The sequence below is a fragment of the Hipposideros armiger genome, unplaced genomic scaffold, assembly GCF_001890085.2.
Source record: "Hipposideros armiger isolate ML-2016 unplaced genomic scaffold, ASM189008v1 scaffold_140, whole genome shotgun sequence".
In the NCBI taxonomy this organism is placed as follows: domain Eukaryota; kingdom Metazoa; phylum Chordata; class Mammalia; order Chiroptera; family Hipposideridae; genus Hipposideros; species Hipposideros armiger.
This window is the reverse complement of record NW_017731490.1, coordinates 2,056,984-2,080,595: the sequence shown is the minus strand read 5'-3', so window position 1 is coordinate 2,080,595 and position 23,612 is coordinate 2,056,984. Positions and strand designations below refer to the sequence as shown.

The window sequence follows — 23,612 nt, the reverse complement described above, 5'->3', positions numbered from 1 at the left end:
TCCCCTCCCCCCGCGGCACGCTGCGTGGCTGCTCGTTGGCTGCTTAGGACGGAAGCTCGGTTGGTGTGTCTCCAGAAGTTTCCCCCAGCGCGGCGGCGGAGCTGGTAACCTCGGTAGCGGCAGCTCCAGTAGCAGCAGCAGCAGCGGCAGCGACTGTCAGGGATGGCGGCGGCTGCAGCGGGACCTGCAACCTCCCAGCGGTGCGTGTCTCCTCCTTGCTGTTTGTTTTTATCCCCCTGCCTCCCTTTCCTTGGCTGGTGAGCCCCGCTGAAGTTGTCGTTTTCCTGGCAGGTTTTTCCGGAGCTTCTCAGATGCTCTGATCGACGAGGACCCCCAGGCGGCGTTAGAGGTGAGAGAGCCGGTCTCAGCCTCCTGTACTCTCCTTTGAGAAACGCGGCCGACCCCGCCTCTTCCCAGCAAATGCCTTCCCGGGACCGGGTCGGCTGTTTTTGCTGCAAGGAGAGGGCCTCCGCCTCTCCTTGCCCTGTTCCACGGTGGCCCCCTTACTCCAGACCCCTGTTCTTGCCCCCCTCTACGCCTGGACTGTGTCTGCATCCTAGCAGCTCCTTAGAAAAACCTTGTCGGTTTCTGTACTTGATAACCATACATAGTTGGCCTGGAAGGAGTTTTTTGGAAAGTGACATGTGACTAGGAGAAAAAGCGGAATCGAGGCTTGATGGTATTTGTTTAATTCGGTTTGTCGTTTGAAAGTCATCCTTGCCCTTATGTACCAGGCGATATGCTCTGTGTATGGACTCAGACTACTGGAACCAAACCCTTTTCCCCTGTGTCCCTGGAAATTTCCAGGTGTCCTGCCACTGTGCGTTATTCATGTGTTTGTTAATGAAAACAGTGTTTTCTGGGAGCTGCTGTGTGCAAGGCACCAAGTGCTATTGATTTAAAGTCTTATTTATATAACTTACAAGTTAAGTGAAGTGAAAGACTATAAAGCTATAAAAGAAAGTAAAAGGGCAAGAGCTAAATAATAATAGAAAGTAACAGGATACATGATATAGTGAGTCTCAAAATTTAACCAGGGGTTTCTTGCTTTGAGCACTAGGAAAAGAAACCAAACCCTCTAACATATCTAAGGCTAGCAGTTTGAGGCAAGAGAACCGTTTTCTAGCTATGACTTCTAGAAATAATTTGCCACATGGTAGCAGAGTCTCTCTGAGGAGGTGACATTTGAGCAGAGACCTGAGGGAATGGGCTTGGAAGCTCTGGAGAGAGAGCATTCCAGGTAGAAAGAGGAGCCAGTGCCAGGATCCTGAGGTCGGAATGACAGTGGCCTGTACAGGAAGCAGCAAAAATTCCCACTTGACGAGTGGGGTGAAGAAGGAGGATGGGGTCAGGTGGGGAGGAAATCATGAGCCAGGCCCCTTAGTGCCTTCTAGGTCAGGGTATGCTCTTTGGATCTGAAGGCCTGCACATAAAGCGGTTGAGGAATCAGTTGTACGATAACGTTTCCCAGTGAGGCTTCTTGCATCAGTGTCAGAATAGTGTTAACAGGAGGCACTGAGAATTTTTCTCCACCATTCCTTAGGTTAGCTAGGTAGCTGTTTTCAGAATTTACATTGGTTATGGTTTTCTTAGACCGTGTCTCCTTCGGAAATCCAGTGTATATAAAAGTTGCTTTTAAAGGAGATTGATATCACTTTCCATCTCACTTATTTTACTTTTTAATTTTTTTATTGAAGCATGATATATGTAAGTAACACAAATCTGAAGTCTGCAGCTAGTGAAGTTTAGTTTTACGTGTGTGTGTATAACACCCAGATCAAGATAAAGGACATGTCCATCTTCAAGACTTCCTCATGCTTCTTCTTAGCCAGTAATTCCCTTTCCCGCCAGGCAGCCCTTAGTCTGACCTCCAACACTGTCGGTTAGTTTTGCTGGTTCTTGTATTTCATGTAAACAGAACCATAGACTAGGTACTCCGTTGAGTGTAGGCATTCTGTCTTGCTTTAAACATGTGAGATACCGTCATATGATTGTATGAAGTGGCAGTTCTTTTTCGTTGCTGTGTGGTATTCCATTGAATAACAGCACCGTTGATTTTAACAATAGGCATAGAATCAGACTGCTTGTGTCCAAATCTTGGTTTCATAACTGTGTAATCTCAGGCAAGTTTCTCTTATCATTCTGGATCAGAAGTCCTGCCTCTAAAATAGGACCTGTTTGAAAAGGTTATTACGAAGGTAAGTAACGTCAGGCGCCCAGTGAGGCCCGCGAGGTAGGCAGGCCCCTTGTAGTTTCTGTCCTCTGTCCGTTCTAGCCACGCTGGCTTTCTTCCTGTTACGTGAATGTGTCATGCTCAGCTCTGTCGGAGGGCCTTTGGACTCGCACTTCCTTTTGCCTAAAATGTACTTTCTCTTCACCTATCTCACGTTTTTCGTGGAGATGCTCATCACTTTAGATTTCAGCTGAAATGTCACCTTGGAGAAGCTGTCTTCTCTGACCACGCTATTTAATTTCGGCCCTAATGTAAGCATCGAGAGAGGAAGAATTTTTTGTATCTTGTTTACCGCTGTGTTCTCAGTGTAGTGCCTGGGATGTGGTAGGCACACAAACGTGTGAAATGACTCTTAAACCATAATTCTTGCAGCAACGTCAGGTGGGTATTGGTATTTTCTAACAAGGAAGCCAGGGCTAAAGAGATTAACTTGCTCAAGGTTGTACAGTTCAGAAGTGATGTCTCTGGTTTCACTGCGTTGGTCATCCTCTGGAGGAGGGGTAGGATTGGAAGCGTGTGATGTAGTTAAAAGTTTGGTAACTGGCTTTGAGGTAGCTGACCACAGATGGCTTTGTTGGGAGTATAGCTGGTTAGCATAAATGTACGTTGGTACCAGTTCTGCATGGTTATGTGGTTTTTCTCCAGCAGTGTTAGGTAGTTTAGGAAGGAGAAAGCGTTGATAATTGTTTCTTATCCATGATTGGGGACTAGCTGTGGCTGGAAGGAAATGGTCTTTACAGAGCTAATGGTCTTTACGTGTTCGGTCAGTCTAAGCAGCCTGCCTTTGCTTTTAACCTTAACTACCTTGTTGAGCTTAAAATTTCAGAGATTTGGACATTCATTTTCTAAGATCCAAGTCTTAAACAATTTTGATGCTTTAAAAAGGAGTCCTTCCCCCCCCCCCCCATTCTGGGTTATCAGGGTACATCCTTCACCATTATCTTTGTAATGATTTCAGCTTAATTATCTTTTACATTTCACCAGGGTTATTTTTGAGAACTATAAATTGGGTGACTGTAACATAACTCATTGTATGTGAGTATGTATATCTTTGGACGTGTTTACAGTGTGTTTCACCTTGGTCTGTGTTAGGTAGCCTTTTGCACTATGATTCAAATGTTGGCACTGAAGTTTTTGCCTTTTGAGACCTCTCCCGTAAGTCCCTTTGTGCTCCAGCAGCCGGCAACTGTTGTCACAGAAACAGTAGAACTCTGAAAACATGCCACAATTGTAATTGTAGTGAATACAATTACAACTCATTATTTCATCTTCACTTTTTCTGGTTTTATTATACCGGGGGTGCCAAAAAAATGTATACAAGTGGATACTTTGGTCAACATTGCTAAGCAGTAGTTCGCCATAATTAGAAGTGTCTGGACGCTGATGGGAACCACTTTGAGCGCCTCCTGTTATTACAGAAGTCAAACGTGACTTGTATTCTTCTATTGTTATCGGTATATATTGAGTATTACAATTTTAATACAGTTTTCTTTTCTTAAAATTTGTATACATTTTTTGACACCCTCTGTATATATTGCTTACTGAAAAGATTATTGTGCTTTGTTCATGACTTATAAATTTGTGTATCATAATGTTCAGTTTGTGCTCAGTAGTTTTTTGGTAACTATTTTTAGTAACAGCTTAGTAAGTCAATTGCTTAGTTTATTTAACTGAGTCGCCATAACTTGTCCTTCTTACCCAACAGTTGGTTTGTGTTTTTTTTTTTAAGATTTTTATTGGGGAATTAGGGGATGGGAACAGACAAGTTGCTGTCCTTTTGTTCTTCAGTCTAGTTTTGGAGGACGTTGCTTCACTGGCCCAAGTTGGCACCATCATTGCGCTCTTCCCAGGTGAGGCAGATCAGTCGCCGGCTTCTGGACGGCCGCTCACTGCGGCTGCTGGCCACTCACGCTGGCTGCTGGCTACACACGGTAGCCCATGGCAACCCTCTGCAGCAGGGGCTGCAGCCTACGCCATCGCCGGCGACTCACGGCAGCCCAGCTCCAGGTTGAGCTGTTGTTCAGCATCTTAGCTGTGGAGGGCAGTGTCACTGGCCCTCATATGTGGGATCCGAACCGGGGCCCTCTGGTGTCCCAAGCCAGTTCCCAACATTGCGCCACTCGGCCGGCCCTGGTTTGTGTTTTTAAAGGTCATTTGGAAGTTGGTTGTTAGAAATTCAGAAGCTTACACCTGACTCCTTAAGAAAAAGAAGCTTGTTTACCTTTGTATCCCCAGTGTCTGGCCTATGTTTGTTACATAATATGTGTTTAAAAATACTTTTTGAGTTGATGATACAGATATTAATATAATCTATAACAGCCTTACTGACCCACAGTGTATTTGTTTTCTTGCTGAGGTGAGGTTGGAAATTGGAAGATATATTTGAGTAGCTAAGTAAGTAGCTGTCGGCTGTTTTCAAAATTGAAAGTTTAAGCAAGATGGTATTATTTAACTTAAGAATTTCAAAGTATGTATTAGAAAGCATTTTAATACAAATGTCAGATGGTGTGTACAAAAAACTTGGAGTAAAGAAACACTACCAAGAGGCAGTTTAGTGGATAACATATGATTTAGAGTCAGAGGGACCAGTCTTGTCACTAACTGGGAAGTGAGAAGGAGTCCGCCACGTGGGGGCCGAGCGCTCTAGTGAGAGGGAGCAGCAGGTGCAGCGTCCTGCTGGCGTTTGAAAAAGAGCCAACGAGGCTCTTGTGGCTAGAATGGAGGAGCAAGGGGAAAGTGTCGTCGTAAGAGGAGCTAGAGAGGCGGCAGAGGGTCATAGCAGAAGGGCCTGCCAGGTCATTGGAAGGACTTCGGTGTTTGCTCTGCGTCAGCTGGAAAGCCATTGGAGAGTCAGCAGAGAGACATGGCAGCAAGATCTGATTTTCATTACCACTTGGATCAGGGTGATAGGGCGAAGATGATCAAAAGTGGTTTGGGTTTTAGATATATTGGATTTTAGGCATATGATTACCAAATATATAGTATTCGTTGCTTTGTGAGAATCATGCTATTAGGTTAAAACAAAGCCAGTGTGTGGCTATTGAAATAATTTTTACCTAGATTCCTAGGGTGTGTGGGTCAAGAACCAAATTGTTCCTATTTGCCTGCATTTGTCCTTTGCTTCACTAATCGTGCTACCTTTTCTTGCATGATTATTGTTCCACCTACCACTTACATACTGTGAATGCCCAGGGTGCCAAAAATTTCATTTCTCTAATGTTAACTCTTGATCAGCTGATAGTAGCTATCTGTGAGATACTGTATCTGGACTTTCTTAGGGTTGTCTGCCATTGACAGGATAGGGCAGGTTCAGGTAGGTAAGCTTGAGTGTGTATTTGTTGATTCTGTTTATCTTCCTGAATTCTAGATTTAACTTCCAGTTTTGTTTTTTGTTCTTTTTTTATTGGACAGCTTCACATTTTTCTAGACATCTCAAATTCTGCAAGATCTTTGAGTCTTCTCTAAATTAGAAGGAGAAAAATCTGTGATGGGCAATGTATATCAACTAAACTCTTCAGAAAATATGAGGTGACAATAATTACCATTAATGGAGTTCCTACTATTGGCCAGGAACTATGTGCTTTACGTAGATAACATTCGATTGTGGGCTCTTGGGGGGAGGGGAAAAGAAAGGGAGATATTGGTCCTCATGCAAAGAAAAGCTCCGTGCTTGTTTCCCTGTTATCTTTTCTCCAAAGGACTGTAGTTTGTTTGAAAATCATGTTTAATTAGAATTCAGTGGCTTTCAGAAAACATTTGCTTACACTCCCCATGTTTCTTTTTGTAGGAGCTGACAAAGGCTTTGGCACAGAAACCAGATGATGCTCAGTATTATTGTCAGAGAGCGTATTGTCACATCCTTCTGGGGAATTACCGTGGTAACTTTCCTTACAGAACATATTGTCTCTTCTTGATGAGTTACTTATAAGTTTTGCCCCAGATACACTGAATCAAATAAAATAGAGATTATCTTCGAGGATTTTTAAATTGATCTTTGATACAAGGTGAAGTAGCTGAAATGGGACAGACATTGTGTTGAGGAGCACCCATTTAAATTCTGTGGGTGTCTGTCCTTCCTTCAGTGGGTGGGAAATGCATACAGATATCATTTGTGGTCATTGGGTATGCTAACAGAACAAATGTACTGTTTTAGAGTATTTAAATGAAATGCTCTTATTTGCTTTTTTTTTTAGCTGAGCCATCCTGCCACCTGTTGGCAGCTCAATGGCTGCTCAGCTCAGGCTGGGAATTGAACCGCTGTTGCTCAGAGCTCACACTTTTTTTAAAAGATTTTATTGGAGAATTGGGGGAGGGGACCAGCCAAATTGTCGTTCTTCAATCTTTGTTGTTAAGGGCGCTAGTCGCCATCTGGCTTCCAGTTGGCAGCTCGTGGCCTCTAAGCTCAGGGTGCTGTGCTCAATCTTAGTTGCGGGTGGGTATAGCCACCATCCCATGCGGGAGTTGAATCAGCAGCCTTGTTGTTAAGAGCGCACACCCTATCCACTGAGCCATCCAGCCGGCAGCTCAGCTCCAGGTGCCGAGTTCAGTCTTAGTTGCGGGTGGGCGTAGCCCACCATCAAACAGGCAATCTTGTTGTTACACCAGCTGAGCCACCCTGCCACCTGTTGGTAGTTCAGCGACAGCTCAGCTGGGGCGCAGCATCACTGGCCCATGTGGAAATTGAACCGGCGGCCCCGTTGCTCAGAGCCTGCGCTCTTAAGCCGACTCTTAACCAACTGAGCCACTTAGCCAGCCCAGAGCTCACACTCTTGAGCGAGCTCTTAACCAACTTAGCCACTGGACTGGCCCTTATTTGCTTTTTTTAATAAAAAAGAATGTATTTCTTTATTGTGTAACTTATTCTGGATAGAGCCTGGATAGGGAAAAATTAAATACCTTGAGTCAAATTGTACAAATGATGTTAATGAGAAAATTGGGTGAACTTTGAAGAGCTTTAAAAAGGAAGTCAAATATTAGGCTAACAGGAAGGTATGAGGGTAACGTTGAATGATTATCTTGGGTTAGCCATTCTTAGTTGAAAACCCCATGTCCATTTCACCAGCTTAAAAACCTAAGACTGATTCAAATTTTATGTGTGAGTACTTGTTAGGATCCATAATAACTGACTAAAAAAGTTCTATTTTTTCATGTACTACAGATGCTGTTGCTGATGCAAAGAAATCTCTTGAACTTAATCCAAATAACCCCACTGCTGTGCTGAGAAAAGGGTATGCGATAACTAAGTCCTCCTCTTGTTGGGTCTGGATGATACATAGGTGTTTAGTTTATTGAATGAATTAATGGTAAGCTTTATATAAAAGTAGTAAATTCTGCATTTATACATTTTATAGCTGAGATGGAATTCAATTTTAAATGTAATTTGTGCTTCTATTGTCTTAACTACAGTATGTGATAGGAGATGCATACATAGTTAATGTATTTTAAAATAGTGATGATTGAAGTAACTTCAAGACACTGATGAAAGTCATGGATTTAAAATCCCTCTTTTGTCCATGATTTGGAATTGCCTATCTTTAACTGGCTAGAGAACATCTAGTCCTCACCTAAGCTGGATGGGCCACACTCAATGCTATGCAAACTCTGTACCTGTGTACTTCATACCGCAGCTTGCTCCTGTTGATAAGTGTGACTTTATTCTTTAAGAAACTTCTTTAATTCCTTACTGTAACTATAGTTTGTAATAAGCAAGTCTATACAATTAAAATCAAGAAATTCCTTCTGAAATGAGTTCCAAAATTGGATATTAATGGGAATTGTACTAGGTGTTATGTAGAGTATTTTAGAAAATCTCTTGGCTTATTACTATATACTCCAATGCTTAATAGAGAATACTAGGATATTTTAATTAGAAGGCTATTTTTCATGATCTTTGTGTGTGGTATTTGTTTTTAATATGCTCATGCAGGATATGTGAATACCATGAAAAAAATTATGCTGCTGCTCTAGAAACTTTTACAGAAGGACAGAAATTAGATAGTAAGTATTAGAATTTATATGTTAATAAATAATTCATTATTTGTGTCTTAAATACCATAGCTGAATTTTGTCATTGTAATCTCAAGTTAATTATAGAAACCCAACACCTTTTTCCTCCATTTGATGGTATTTTGTGTTGCTTGCAGAATTTGAGCTTATTTAAATATTGATGAAATTGGCCTTGTAGCATTTAAATCGCAGATCAATTTTACCGTTAGAAGCTAAAAACTATGTGTGAACACCCAGTGTGCTCCCTCTACTTAGCCTGGCTTCATTGCTTTCTAATAGACAACTGAAAGTTTAATTTTCTCTCCTGTCTCAGAAGCCTGTTCGTTTTAAGTTTTATTCAGATTGCTGAAATAGGAAACCTTACACTATATTTTTATAGGGAAGTGAAATATAAGTTTAGGTAAGCTGTGATAAGGTACAGAAGAAACAAGGAGCGTTGAGAGTCTTGTAAGTTTTTAATGTCATCTTTTTGGGAGAAATACAGGTTTCCCCACCATCTGAAAGTACAGCTTCCCTATGAAACCTTTTGTAAGTCAAATAGTGTAAAAGCGAAGAAGTAATTACTATTAATTTATATATAGAAAAATTTGAGCATTCCCAGACCAAAAAAATAACCTACCAAATCATACCAAATAACACGTAAAACCGAAACTAACACTAACAAAAGTAAAAGCAGGAATCTTGATAAATACACAGCCTGTATAAAGTAGGAATAATGTTTGTACTGTGTAGTTTCTCTTATTAAAAAGACTTAATTGCTCCTTAAGTATATGATAACGCAACACCACGCTTTGTACACCCATCAATCTACTCAAGCAATAGACTTTCCATTTTATCCACTACTGGATGCCAGCTAAGAGAGACCACTTTGATACTAGCAGAACCACTAGGCACTTTGGCAGCTTTCGTTTTCTTTCTCTCTGCGTGTAGATAGTATATAAATCATGGATGCAGGCAAGTTCAACGCACACAGAGTGTCTTCATTTTGTTCATCACAATCAAAACAATTATGTCGAGTTTTACGCTAAATGCACAGACACGTTTACGAATTCTTTAGGGTTTTTTGATACCTTAGGACACATCTTGCTAACAGACAAAATAAATCGAGGTAAAGCACAGATGCTCACAGACACAGCTCCAGGCAATGTAGGATGATGTGAGTGTAGCTCCTGGGGAGGCGCTTGGGGGGACCACTCTCGCTGCTTGGGGGGGCGCACTGCCTCTGTAATGTCTCCTGCAACACAAACGCTGAACGCTATTTTGCATAAGAGTGAAAATCCTATTTGGATTTTCTTTCATTTAACGAAAATAAGTACTAATGTAGGTCTTTTGTAAAAGCAAAGTGACCTACTGCAAATTTTTGAAAAGTGGGAGATACCTATACATGAAAATTATCAGAGCAGTAGGATATCTGCACAGATATCAAAATTGTAAGAGCCAAAAAGAAAAAAAATCTGCAATAGTAAAAGAGGTTGTAAGTAATCTTACAGATAATTGTAGAGTACATAATCCTAATTGTGTACTGTCATTTTATCTTATGATAGATTGTTATCACAATTTTCTAAAGTGTAGTTCCTAACTCCCAGATTTTGGTTTTGCTCCCTGGGGGACATTTGGCAATGAAGAGATTTTTGGTTATCATGACTGGTGGATGGGGGATGTGCTACTGACGTCTAGTGAGTAGAGACTAGGGATGCTGCTAAATACCCTGCAATGCACAGAACAGTCCTCCACAGCAGAGGAATAACTGGTCCAAAATGTCAGTAGTGCTGAGCTTGAGAAGCCCTGCTCTACAGTGTTATCTGGTTATATTTTTTAACATTTACTTTGTACTGCTTTGAATATTTGCTTTTCTGCTGTATACCTACTCGAGAAAGCACATTAGGACCAGCTTTGCATATGAAACCTCCAAATTAGGAAAGCAGAGATCTAGGCAATAGGAGTTGGTCTCAAACTGGGTTACCCAAGGGCGGTATGTGAATAACGTGGCTATTCCGTTAGCAGGCCAGCATCTCTGCACGCTCAGCAAATGCTAAAGGGTCAAGTCCCTTGATACATGTTTGAAAACCCTGAAGAGACCTGAGTCATTCCATCGTCTAGGTTTCTGAGCCCTGTCCCTTGTTTTTTTAGAGCAACAGAAAGTTCCCCCCTAAATTTCATTCTTGAGTAATATCTTATTATCATGCTGTTGACTTTTATCTTAGAATTATTTCAGAGGTGGCCTCAGAAGTGTCTACTCTTTGGTAAAATTGCTGTTGAGGATATTTAATTGGAAAACAAATTAGTCTTTTAATTTAATTCCAGGAAAAATTGATATTAAACTGTTAGGCTTCCGTTATTGTCAGACAGGGTGAAAAATTTATAACTCAAAATATTACCTTTTTTTGGTTTTGTATGTAGGAAGGTTGGCTTATTTACTGATTAATTTGAATAATAGGTTACTTAAATCTAGGATTTTGATATAATTGTTCCCCACTAGAATGGGGGGGGGAGTGTGTGTGTGTGTGTGTGTGTGTGTGTGTGTGTGTGTGTGTGTGTGTGTGTGAAGGCCTGTCTGGTTGAATTTCATTTATGAATTAGTGAATTAGAGAATTTCATTTTAAGAAATTTTTAATTGCCATTTATTTTTCAGAATCATTTTGCCTGCAGTTAGCTTGAATTAGTAAACTTGTCTAGAGTACTTTTACTAACATTTCTTAACATTATATTTTATTAAACTCTGTAACTGTTTAGACATTGTCATTGTTTTGAGTTTTCAAAAGTAAATAGCTTGTTTCTGTATATGTTTACATTGCTATCTGTAAATATGTAGTTCACCATCTATAGTTCCCGGATGCCATGGGACTTGGAGATAGGACAAAACTCCACAAAGTATAAAGACACTTCTTGGTATTGATAGGAAAAGCATGGTAACGGGTAGAGCCCCTGAGAGAACAGTAGACAGAATAGGTAGGTAGCTGCACTGGAGAGCCAGCTGCAGGTGGGAGAGCCTTCTAGACCTCAGCCAGCTGCCAGTTACCAGGCCTCCACCCCTCCCTAACACATGGCATGCTGGGGATCTGCCTCAGGCCTGATTTTGTTGTGTGAGAGGAGCTCCTTTAAGGGAATGGGTGAATATAGATTGTCATACCTGGGAAACAGTAAGGTTGACTGGTTAAAAGTAATCGTTTTTATTGAAAATTCTTCAGGATGAACAACTGATTATTAAACCTAATGGTATATTTATAGCTATTAGGGTTGCTATAAGCTCTGTTAGGACAGGAGGTTTGGTTTGCTTAATTCACAGCTGAATCCTCAGTGCCTAGAACACTGTTTGGAACATAGTAGGCGTTCAGTTAGTATTTGCTGAGTGAATATTTAGGTTGTGCAGATGAGTGGTTTTACAGTTGGTTCATTGTTTTTAGGTGCAGATGCTGATTTCATTGTCTGGGTTAAAAGGTGTCAAGAAGCTCAGAACGGTACGTATGGAGGTTTACCGTGGTGTTTCAATTGAAAAAGAAGTAAATGTTTGACGTTTTTTGATTTAGACAAATCTATTTTTAACTTGCTACTTATAAGTAGTACATGTTCCCTTAGATAGGGATTTCCAGAGGTATTCTGAGGTTCATCTAGTTTGTTATGTTGAAAGGGAGATTTGGATGAATTTGTTTTGCAGTGGTATTACTGGTGAGTAATTACTAAGGAGTCTAAAGTGACTCTGGGATTAAAAATTAAACCCCTTCTCTTTATTTGGAAGGTATGGAGAATTGGTTTGCTTAATCACTGTGTTTGTGCTATAAAAATCATGTATGCAACTTTGCCTATAAATGTACTGTTTTCTGAAAATGTTTCCTTTTTATGTTTTTAATAGGATCACAATCCACGGTGGTAAGTCTGGAGTCTTTATCCTTCATGTTTTTACTTAATTATATTATTACTGTATATATTTGAGACAGAATTCAAAATGATCTTTCAGTTAAATATTAAGCAATTCCAGTTAAGCACTTGTTCTTTCAGTAACTGAATTCATACCATTTTTTGGTGAAATACATATAGAAGTTTATACTCATAAAAATTATTCGGCTCTTTTATTTATTTATTTTAGATTTTTTTTTTTATTGGGGAATTGGGGGATGGGAACAGCGCTGGGGAATTGGGGGAAGGGGAACAGACAAGCTGCTGTCCTTTTGTTCTTCAGTCTAGTTGTGGAGGATGTTGCTTGACTGGCCCAAGTTGGCACTATCATTGCGCTCTTCTGGGCTAGGCCGATCAGTTGCCGGCTTCTGGACGGCCGCTCACGGCGGCTGCTGGCCGCTCACACTGGCTGCTGGTTACACACGGTAGCCCATGGCAACCCACTGCAGCAGGGGCTGCAGCCTACACCGTTGCTGCGGACGACTCACGGCAGCCCAGCTCCAGCTCGAGCTGTTGTTCAGCATCTTAGCTGTAGAGGGCATTGTCACTGGCCCTCATATGTGGGATCCAAACCGGGGCCCTCTGGCGTCCCAAGCCAGCTCTCAACCAATGCGCCACTCGGCCGGCCCTATTGGGCTCTTTTAATGCATTTAGTGTGTGTGTGAGATTCAAGTTGATCTGGTATTATTACAGTATTTTAATATGGTCAGGATGATTATTTCTTTTCTCTGCTGCAAAGTCATGACATTTAGGCTAAACAGTTGCTGCCTTGGAAGCACTTGCAGGGCTTGTTATGGTAAGCCAGGACACAAAGAGTAATTAAATTTGGAAATGTTTATCTGTCTAACTCAGTTTTATGTTGTTGTTTTGGACATGAAGATTTTCAAGTCTTTTGGTTATTACAAATTATGGTGGAGTTGAGGAAAATTGTTTGCTTTTTTTTTTTTTTAAGCCAACTTAGGTTTATATGTAACACACACAGTTAAATTATAGCCAATGGTTTTTAGCAGTGATCATCTACATATTTAAGAAATACAACGACAAGGAGTCAGGCGATCTGTATGGTCCTGACACTCTTCATGGGCAATTACTTAACCTTTTTGACTCTTTCTTCATCCCTAAAGGAAGATTTGCATCTCTGTCTTCTAGAATTATATTATGACTCTGAGAAAGTCACTTCTCTAAGCTTCCTTCGTCAGCTGGGCCTGATGGAGCGGGTTTCCTGTAGGCAGGCTGTTGACCACCAGGCCAGTCCTGTGCATATGCAGGGACTGCCGTTTGCACATCACAGAAGTGAGCCCTGTCTGGCTAGCCCTATACCTCCAGGCTTGTCCATATTCCTGGGGATGATGGGTGGGGATTGGATTGGGGGAGGCGTTTAAAAGTTGGCTTCCTTCACCTGGAAGTATTTTTGTCCAGGTCTTATAATATTTGAGATTGGGACTAGACCTGAAAACAACAGAATGGTGTTTGGATAACAAAGACTGCCTAGTAACACAAACAACTGTTTCGCAGCAGTGCATGTTATCACTGCTGTAGTTCAGTCTAGTTTTATCTTGGTACCAAGATGAACTGGAATATCTGTTCTGGTTAGTATCTCCACTTGGTATCACCTAGAATCAGGTGTTTCTCAGTAGTTAACACTGGAGAGTAAATCTGAGTTAGATTCAGATCTCTCGAGTGTTTTTGCTTACTTTCTTCATCTCTTCCTTTCTTTCTGAGAAACAACTTAGGGGCCACAACCCAGGGCAAGTTCTATAGATTTACACAGTCTTAAGTGGCACACATGGAGTTTAGGAAAGTGTGGATTGGTCAGGAGGCACTTTGTTTCTTGATGCGCAGTGTGGAATGTTTGTTGCTGAGAGACCAGAAGTGGCGTAAGATGTTCTCAGGAAGGCGCCATGGAAATTTTCCTTCGTGTATTCCAGAGCAGTGTTGGTTGCCTTCGTTAAGCCTGAAGGTTATGCATATACAGTATTCTAAAAAATGGTTTTTAACTGTTACTATTTTCAGTTTAGAGAGTTAACTGAATCTTGGAACTGGACATTTTAAATGGAACCTATTTTAATCATACCTTTAGAAAGTTTTCTGTTTTTTATGAGTTTTTTATTTTAGAAGAAAAATCTTTTTTGAAATTGAAACTCACAAAATTATGAAATGTTGAATATTCTAATTTTTTGTGAAGCCTTGTATTACTTAACAATTATGGATACCCTACTTTGTCTTTGAAGGAAGTTTTCATGTAGTTATTCCATATCAAGGTAACTATAGCACTGGGTAAATTGATAATACATACATTTTAATATACAGTTGCTAAATTAACTTGTAAAAATCTTTCTCTTTCAACTTGACAAAATCAGTCTGCATCCCAGCGGACTCATCAGTCAAAAATCAAGTAAGTGTTTGTTTTTCATAAAACAGCACCTGATAAATATGCCTGAAGGGATGTAACCCTGTCATTTAATAGTAATCAGGTCTTTGCCCTGTGTTTCTTAGTTTTTAAAAAAGTTGTGTTATGCCCTAGAAAAACTAATTCTAAGGCTGTTTACTGATTAGTATTAGTATTTATATTAAGGGTAAGTTTAAATCATTTCTGTATTTTAAACTTGCTTCACCTGATTTCCTACTATGTTACCTTTTCATCTATTGTTATTAATACACAAGTAAATAATTTAGTAGTAGGCTTGATAGAATTGTAACTTTACTGCCTTTTATATTTTGAGTAGATTTTTCATAGAATAATTCTGTGTGAGCTGAAAGTGACTATTGCTGAGGGAAGCAATTAGAATAATGAATAAGCATCTAGCAGATATTTGAATTTATTTGTAATTATTTATTAGGCACTTGTACAACTTGTATTCTTAGTCCTGTCACCAAAACACAAAGCGTTGATTTGGAGCTTTGCATCCTAACTGATTTCAAAGGAAAACTGAGACTCTTAAAGTTCATTTCTGTAATCAAGGTGCATTTTAATTACCTAAAATGGCTTGGAAATGTTAAAATAATTTATTCAGTGTTCTTTCTGGAGAGATACAGGATGACTTTCCAGATATCTAGTAGACAAAGAACTTGGACTAGCTTGGTGGCAGCAGGAGAGGTCGGACACAGACATCAAATAATTATGGTGTTTGGAGCATTCAGTAACCCAACATCGATTTAATAAGCATACTGTGTAGCAGGCACCGTGCCTAGTCCTGGGAGAGTAGATAGATAAATAGCTCTGCCCTCATGGAGTTAGTCTAATCTGAAAATGAGGATCCTTTCATTTTTACAGCTTTTAGTGGGAAAGAGACACTGAATCTCTAGCCACACTAATTTCCACACATACCTTGAGATTGAAGAAAGACACTGTTTTTAATGTTGTGCTTGGCAGGTTGAGTTAAACTTACTTTAATTTTAGCTCATTTGCTTCTGCTCCCTGAGTTAAGGGCTGTTTGTCCCCAGCTTCAGTTAGGAGATCTTGGAGTGTGGAGTCAAGCTGCCCTGGGTCCAGTGTGACACCTGCCCCTGACTGGCCGATTGCTTCTCCCTTCTGATCTGACATTTTTTCATCTGTAAAATTAGGGATAGAAATGCTTCTTGTAGCATTAAGTTGAAATGAGAGTGTAAAACTATTGGTGGTATATAATAACTGTTAGCCTTTTAGACTAAATTTCACCTTTTATATTAGCCAAAGCACAAGAGTATTAGAGAGATGTCAGAACCCTTAGAAAATCATGTAAGAATTGAAATGCGGTGAAAAGGTTTGGGACATCAGCTGCCTTACTCTTCTCACCCGTTAGCACAGATCATAGGAAATTAGCTACAATTATTTCTGTGAATCAGCAGCTGCTTTGCTGTTTTGTACCTCAAGGTGGAGCTCTTGTTGTTTATCAGGTTGTAGTCTTTATCTTGACAAAACATAAAAGAGCAACTTTAAGAAAATTAGAAGTTCTAAGTTTGTTTTTTCTTTTTTAATAGGTATGACTGGTATCAAACAGAATCTCAAGTAATCATTACACTTATGATCAAGAATGTTCAGAAGAATGATGTAAATGTGGAATTTTCAGAAAAAGAGGTCATTAGTCTTTGAATCATTTTTTATGTTGAGATTAAACACGTTTAATTTGCATTTATATTTTTTAATATATATTTTTAATTTATATTGCAGTTTATCAGATATGTCATTTCTTCCTGAGATAACCTGTAAAATGCTGATGAAAATCCAGAGTTTTACTTTTCAGTTGGAATCATTTTAATTTTTGAGATGAGTCTGTGTATACTATAGGTTATAGCTAGATGTGCATCATTTTCTTTTTCTTTAGATTTGGGATTCAAAGCAGAACTTGATTGACAAATATAAAAGATATTAGTAAGATACCTGACTTGGCATTTATGTGGTATACTTCATGAAGAAAGGCTTGCTTAGTTGTGTGGTTTATACCTCTTTGAATTTACTACCTGTATTAAAAGTATGACAATATTTTGGTTTCCTTAGCATTCAGGAGAAAACTTGATGATAGATATTTTAGTTAGTGATAGAACTATTAGTAGAATATTTGCATATAAATACTTTTTGTTATATACTATATCATTTTGCTCTTATATATTGGGTTTTCTTGATATTTAAATGTTAAATACGTATTATGAAACATTTTGTGCTATTTAATTACATATATGAGAATCCATATGAAGAATACAAGATGAAAAAAAGGATTATTTTGAGGTTCTTAAATCTGATATTCCATATAAAAGTGTTTAAAGTAATCTGTAACAGAATTCTGTAATTATATTCAGTTTAAATACTTTACCCTTCATTATACAAATTTATAAAATTTTCTGCTTATTTTGTTTTCACTAGTTGTCTGCTTTGGTGAAACTTCCTTCTGGAGAGGATTACAGTTTGGCACTGAGACTTCTTCATCCTATAATACCAGAACAGAGCACATTTAAAGTACTTTCAACAAAGGTAAGACAATGGAAAAGGGTTGTCAGTAGTAATATTTTCAAAATATAGAAACATTTGTCAGCCCATGTGATTATAAGCTTGTAGATCCTTTCAGCTGCATATCTTTAAAAGGGACAGGTAAATAATGATAATTTTTGAGGAATAGTTTTTCCTTCCCAAAATTCTGGACAATGCAGTGTAAAAAAATCTACTTCACCTAAGTGGTGTTTGTATACTTATTGAGATAGGTATAATACTTCTCAATAAAGAGGTTTTCAAAAAAAGAAAAAGATCAGCCTCTCTTTAAGATTTGATACTCACAATGTCTCTTCTCTTGAACTTGTCTGTCTGGCCTATATTGATATATAAATACTTTCTTCACCCTGCCTTACACAATTAAAAACATAAACTACTGTAAAGATGAATTGGCTCTTTCGTTTTTTAGGTGAGCTGAATTTTAGGTTATTTGTTATAAGGGATTAATTAACAGTTGAATTGCAGTTTGAATGTGTAACTTTTAGATTTCTTTATATTTTTAAAAAGAAATAAAACATTCAATAGAATTAAAATTCAGGGAATATTTAAATACCAATCAAAAGACGTAGAAAGTAGTATAATTAGTAGGAGAAATACTGAACTGAAAATCAAAAAATCTGACTGGGTCTTTGCTTGACATCTAAATTTAAACTAATCACATAATGATCATAGGACTAAATTTTCATCTGTAAAAATGAAGGATGTGGACTAAATGAGCTCTGAATTCCTTTTATCTGTAAAATTATATGAAGGTATATGGTGAGTTAATGAGAAGGAATGATATAAATAGACTTTTTCCATTACTACATCTTTAGACAACGTCTTGCAATATGTTATTAACGATTGAGTTTAAGTTCTAAGGACATGTGACGTTTCCTGTGGTAGAGTAGACTCAGGGTCAGCCTGTGTCCTGAGCAGTGGTCACTGGGCTTGCAAAAACAAGAGGACCTCTGCAGGGGGCTTGGAGCAGGAAGGGCAAGTAAAGAAGCAGCAGTTTCTTGTGTCTAGTTAAAAATCGATCTGCCCACTTGTTTATTTGAAGATTACAAAGCACAAAGATGTTTCATTGTTTCATTATCAGGCAGAGAGAGTTGCTTGGATGGTAAAAAGTGAGCAAAAGGACTAAATCGTATCAAGATGTTAGTCTTGCTGACCCCATTCATGTAGTGTATTATTTGTTTAATAAAATAATATTGGGTAAAGTAATCAAGTACAAAATTATAGCTAGATTTGGGAGGGAGACAGGTTAGAAAATGATGAGTTTGGCATTTTTGTATATATTTCTATCAAGAGGTTGTTAATGCATGTCCTTTTGAAGTAACTTAAATGTAAACAGATTTGTGTGAATAGATGGTGAGTGACTCAAACACTTGTGTGACCAAGCCACCCCGTATACTTCTGGAAGAATAGTAGGTGTGGTAGGTACAGAGAACAAACCGATGGTCGCCAAATGGGAGTGGGGTGGCGGGATAGGTGAGAAAGGGAGAAGGGGTTAAGGAGCGCAGATTGCCAGTTGTAACAGTAGTTACAGGGATGTGAAGCACAGCACAGGGAGTATGGTCAATAATAATGAAATAGCTACATATGGTGTCAGATGGGTACTAGGCTTATTGGGGAGATCCCTTTGTAAGTTATGTAAATATCTAACCACTATGTTGCACACGTGAAACTAACGTAATATTGTATGTCAACTGTAATTGAAAAATAAATTGGAAGAAGATAGTGTGTGTGATAAATGCACAAGTCTGTGTGGCTAGAATCAGGCCATAACTGAGCACTGTCCTCTTGGCCCGTATTCTCCTTCACATCTTGATCGCGTGTGGATTCTAAGCATCACTCAGGCCCCCCCTTACTGTGTCCCCAGTTTGCCCTTTTTTGCCCCTTTTCCTGTCTTTAAATGCTCCATCTCTTGTATACTAGTTTGTTTATAAATCCATTTTACTTCCCTTACACTTTGTAAGTCTATTGAGGATAAGAAGCATGTTATGGGTTTTTTTTTTTAGATTTTTTTTTTTTTTAAATTGGGGAATTGGGGGATGGGAACAGCGCTGGGAAATTGGGGGAAGGGGAACAGACAAGTTGCTGTCGTTTTGTTCTTCAGTCTAGTTGTGGAGGACGTCGCTTCACTGGCCCAAGTTGGCACCATCATTGTGCTCTTCCCGGGCAAGGCAGATCAGTCGCCAGCTTCTGGACGGCCGCTCACTGCGGCTGCTGGCTGCTCACGCTGGCTGCTGGCTGCTCACGCTGGCTGCTGGCTAGCCCATGGCAACCCACTGCCACAGGGGCTGCAGCCTATGCCATCGCCGGTGACTCAGGGCAGCCCAGCTCCAGGTTGAGCTGTTGTTCAGCATCTTAGCTGTAGAGGGCAGTGTCACTGGCCCTCATATGTGGGATCCGAACCGGGGCCCTCTGGCGTCCCAAGCCAGTTCCTAACCATCGCGCCACTCGGCCGGCCCAGAAGCATGTTATGTTTCGTTTGTTTGGCTCCAGGTAAGGTTACCAGGTGAAAGTACAGGATGCCCAGTTAACATTACAAACATTGAATACTTTTAGTGTAAGTATGTTCCATTTGCTCAATTTCGGACCCCTAACCCTGGGCATTGTATGTAGTGGGTGCTCAGTAATCATTCAGTGAATGGATTTAAATTGGATTCTGATGTCAGCGCTATGAAGTTGACAGAGTATTTTCATTTTTAGTTTTATAGGTGAAAAGAAGCTGAGGCTCATGGATGATGACCATGAGCCCTTGCCGTTAGAGGAGACCCTCAATTTGTTATGTTTTTTTAGTTTTGCAGTTAGTTTAGGTATTGATATCCCTTTATAAATGACACAATGAGACAAAGAAAACAATTTGAATTTCACGGTAGCAGCCAGAAGCATTGTAGAAAATACACAAAGCAAATGCCTTCCCAAGTTCACAGTTACCGAATTGTTCAGTCTGGCCAGGAGGAATGCTTTTACTTCTGTAAAGCTAGTGCTGCTTTTTTTAGGTTTTTCTAAGTGTTGTGTTAAAGAATTAAGATTATAAGGATGTACGCTGAAGGATGATTATTTTTCTTGTCCTAATCCAAAGTAATTTATATTACTCTGATAAACTACCAATTTTTAAGCTGCATGTATAGGAATCAAATTGAAGAATTGTACAGTAAGTCCTCACTTAACATCATCGATAGTTCCTGCAACATTAATGAAACAACGTCTGATGAAACCGATTTTACCACAGGCTGATTGATAGCATAAACGAGTTAAGCTCCTAAGGCATCTCGTCAATGTAACAAAATGATGTTGAATGAACAATATTATTTGAGTGCCTGTTGTACTTAATTATATCTTACAAGAAATGATGAAAATTTTGAATTCTTTTTCATACAGCAGAGGGAGACAGTGTTAAAATATTGAAAATAAAATCTTTCTCTGGGTTACTGAGGAATATTTAGTGATGACACTGAGGGAAAAATCGTGAAGTAATTTGCTTTTCATATGTATTCAGATGTCTTGAAGCCTTCATGTGAATTGAGAAAAGGATGCATTTTGCGCAGAAGAATTTGCTTAAAATTAGAGATTCTGTAAAATCTGCAGTTTAAAAGGCTTATTTTTTTTCTTTTGAGAATTCTGTGTTTTTTCTCTTCCATTGTCAAGTTTGAATGAATGTTGCATATTCATGTATAACCATCAATTAAGTGTTATTAATTCAAGTGAAATATAATTTGCAATAAAATAAGAGATAGGAGCCTTAAATTAATGAAATAGCATTTCTTAACTAAATATTTTACAATTTAATATCGAATGTTTTTCCAAGTCAGAATTCATTTCTTTTTCTTAGTATCTTTAAGAGTTACTTCTAGGCCAGCCAAGTGGCTCAGTTGGTGAAGAGTTGGCTTAAGAGCACAAGCTCTAACCAGCAGGGCTGCCAGTTGGATTCCCACATGGGCCAGTGACGCTGTGCCCAAGCTGAACTGCCGCTGAGCTGCCCACAGGTGGCCGGAAGGCTCAGCTGGTATAAATAAAAAAAGAGGTACTTTCTACCTTGTGCTGAATACCAGCTTTCATATCTGCCTATTAATCCATTTTCTTTATTAAGAAACTATGAAATTGTAATGTTTCGTTTGTTCTATCTTGTTTATTTCATGTCATATTCTCTGGTTACAATCATAAGATTATAAGTTCAGTGACAGCTATGCTGTGAAATACTCATTTTAAAGATTAATATTCATTCTCTGTAAGTAAAATATTCAAATTTTCTAAATTTTTGGAGTAAATTTGTCCTTGTGGAAATGTTCTCGTATTCCTATTTTAATCAAGGTAATTTTTCTGTATTAGTATAAAATATAGAGGCTTTTAACTAGAACTGTGGGAAATAAAAATGTGTGTCTTTAATTAGAGACAAATAGCTCCCTTCTCCCTTCTTAACCCACCAAAATTTGAGAAGTTTTATAGTGAATTCCTTTTCTCAATATACCTGGAAGGATCCCAATGGTGATGGAATGAAGTACAGGTGTCGGGGGTATTACTGCTTTTTTAAACACACAGATGTGGGGGTTTGGGGATGTTGTTTTTGTCTTTTTCATACAGTGATGGTGGTAATAGTGAATTGTTTTTTTAATAACTGAGTAGTTGCTGATGTTTATTGTAGATCTTCGAGTGTATTGCTACCTGTTCTATCAGTGTATATTTATTTGCAAAAGAAAAGGATTTTGCTGTACATACTGTCTATACCTGTCTTTTTAAACGGAGTTATACATTATGGGTGTCTTTTTCATGCTCTTAAATAGTCTACAGCAAAGTATTTCGTTGTATGCATTTACTGTAGCTTATTTAGCCAGTGTCATATCGTTTGACCTCTGGAGAATTATAGTAGGTGACTGTTTTCACTGCTGTATTATCCTATGTAATCCTCACAATTATTGCATAGTGGAAGTATTTTTATCACTATCTACAGGTATGAAACTAAACCCAGAGATGTTAATAGTTTGCCCGGAGTTTTTAGCTAATTATGGTGATAAAGAGATTGATACAGCGTTCAGTTCTTTACCAGACACAGTGTTACATTCTTTTCATACATATTCTCCTTTAATTCTCATAAGAGTCCTAAATGCGGGAAACCCTGTTAGTCCCGTTTTACAGGAGAAGCTGAGACTCTGAGATTAGTCGCTTGCTCAGGATCATAAATCCAATAAGTGGTACCTATTTGTGACTACATAAATACACAACAGCTTTGGGGTTTTCTGTCTTGTTCTCAGCCGCTGCCTATTTCTAAGGAAATAAGTAACACTTCTAGCCGTAAAAGACACTTTCAGCAACTTATTCTATCTCTTGGTTCCCTCATCTCAAAACTTTGGATGGTGATCTTCTATAGGTGGCTCTGCTGAGTGAGATGATATATGTGAAGCACTTCGTACATGGAGTATGTAATAAGTGCTCAATAAATATTACTGCTATTGTTATTATTTTATCCCGATTATTTAGATTTTTGTTCGGGTTATAAAAGCAATAAAGACCTACCATAGAAAATTTGGAAAAATATAAAGGAGCTGAGAAAGTAATCACTCAGTCTCACTGAAATTTTAACATCCTTTCCCTTCAGACAATTAGCTATTTCCCAATATTTCGATTTGTCACTACAGATGATATTGGAAATGTTTCTTTATGGGAAATGTCTCTTCTGATTGATTTCTTCAGGAAGAATAGAGGCTGTGACCTTATGTACCAGCACAGTGGTTGGCTTAGAGTGGTCACCCAGTAAATATTAGAATTGAGGTTTTAGAACGTTGGGGAAGATTTTTCAGTTCCTCTTCACTCATTACCATCTCTTACATTTTTAAAAAAGGTTATAAAATGATTTGAGTGTAAAAGTAAAGCTAGGTGTGCAGTCTGGCCTCAGGAAGATGGAGCTATCCTTTTATCCAACAAAAGAGTTTGATATAGCTGAGTAGGAGAATGTTGGGAAAGTTGTATTCTAAAGATCAGGGGAACAATTACTTAGTGACTACAGCCTTGAAACAGGTGGTTCTCAGAATTTTACCAGAAAAACAATAGTTTTACCAGTAAGTTCTCTAGTTAGTATATGGGAAAGATCCCTTCGCCAGCAGTCTGGAGCAGTCAGGCGGGGGCTTACTTAGCACTTCTTAGAAGGTGCTTTCCAGATGCCATGACCCTTTAGGGGCAAATGGCTTCTCTTTAAGTCTGAAGTTCTTTCATTGGAAAAATTTAAACTCTCTGCTGTGCAAAGAAGACTTTAGATGTAGGCCACAAAATACTGAAAACTGACAATCCAGCACGATAGCGGTTCTTATCAGTAAACTGTGAATACTGCTTCGGGATGCTTGGTGCATTGAAAGTGTCCCCAGTGCATAAGGAACAACATTCAAGCAAAATACCAGAGTTTTAAGTTAACTCTGAAATTATATTTGACTTAAATGAAAATAGAATGGCTTATTTAGGTTGCAATAAAACGTCTGAATTCTAGACATTTGTTCTAGAAGTATCTGCCAGACTTAAAACTTCATTTTTTTTTTT

The 23,612-nt window shown here is 38.9% G+C and overlaps 1 protein-coding gene across 1 annotated transcript in view; it reads left to right on the top strand.

Annotated features, from left to right (window-relative positions):
- Positions 1 to 23: 23 nt before the first annotated feature.
- SUGT1 (SGT1 assembly cochaperone of MIS12 kinetochore complex) overlaps positions 24 to 23,612 on the top strand; it is a 38,256-nt gene continuing 14,667 nt past the window's right edge. Inside the window, exons 1-10 of the mRNA XM_019650356.1 lie at positions 24 to 200; positions 292 to 349; positions 6,021 to 6,111; positions 7,392 to 7,461; positions 8,160 to 8,230; positions 11,644 to 11,697; positions 12,090 to 12,106; positions 14,494 to 14,528; positions 16,094 to 16,190; positions 16,974 to 17,081. Of these exons, the coding sequence (XP_019505901.1) occupies positions 163 to 200; positions 292 to 349; positions 6,021 to 6,111; positions 7,392 to 7,461; positions 8,160 to 8,230; positions 11,644 to 11,697; positions 12,090 to 12,106; positions 14,494 to 14,528; positions 16,094 to 16,190; positions 16,974 to 17,081 (639 nt within the window). The 5' untranslated portion in view covers positions 24 to 162. The remainder of the gene's footprint in view (positions 201 to 291; positions 350 to 6,020; positions 6,112 to 7,391; positions 7,462 to 8,159; positions 8,231 to 11,643; positions 11,698 to 12,089; positions 12,107 to 14,493; positions 14,529 to 16,093; positions 16,191 to 16,973; positions 17,082 to 23,612) is intronic.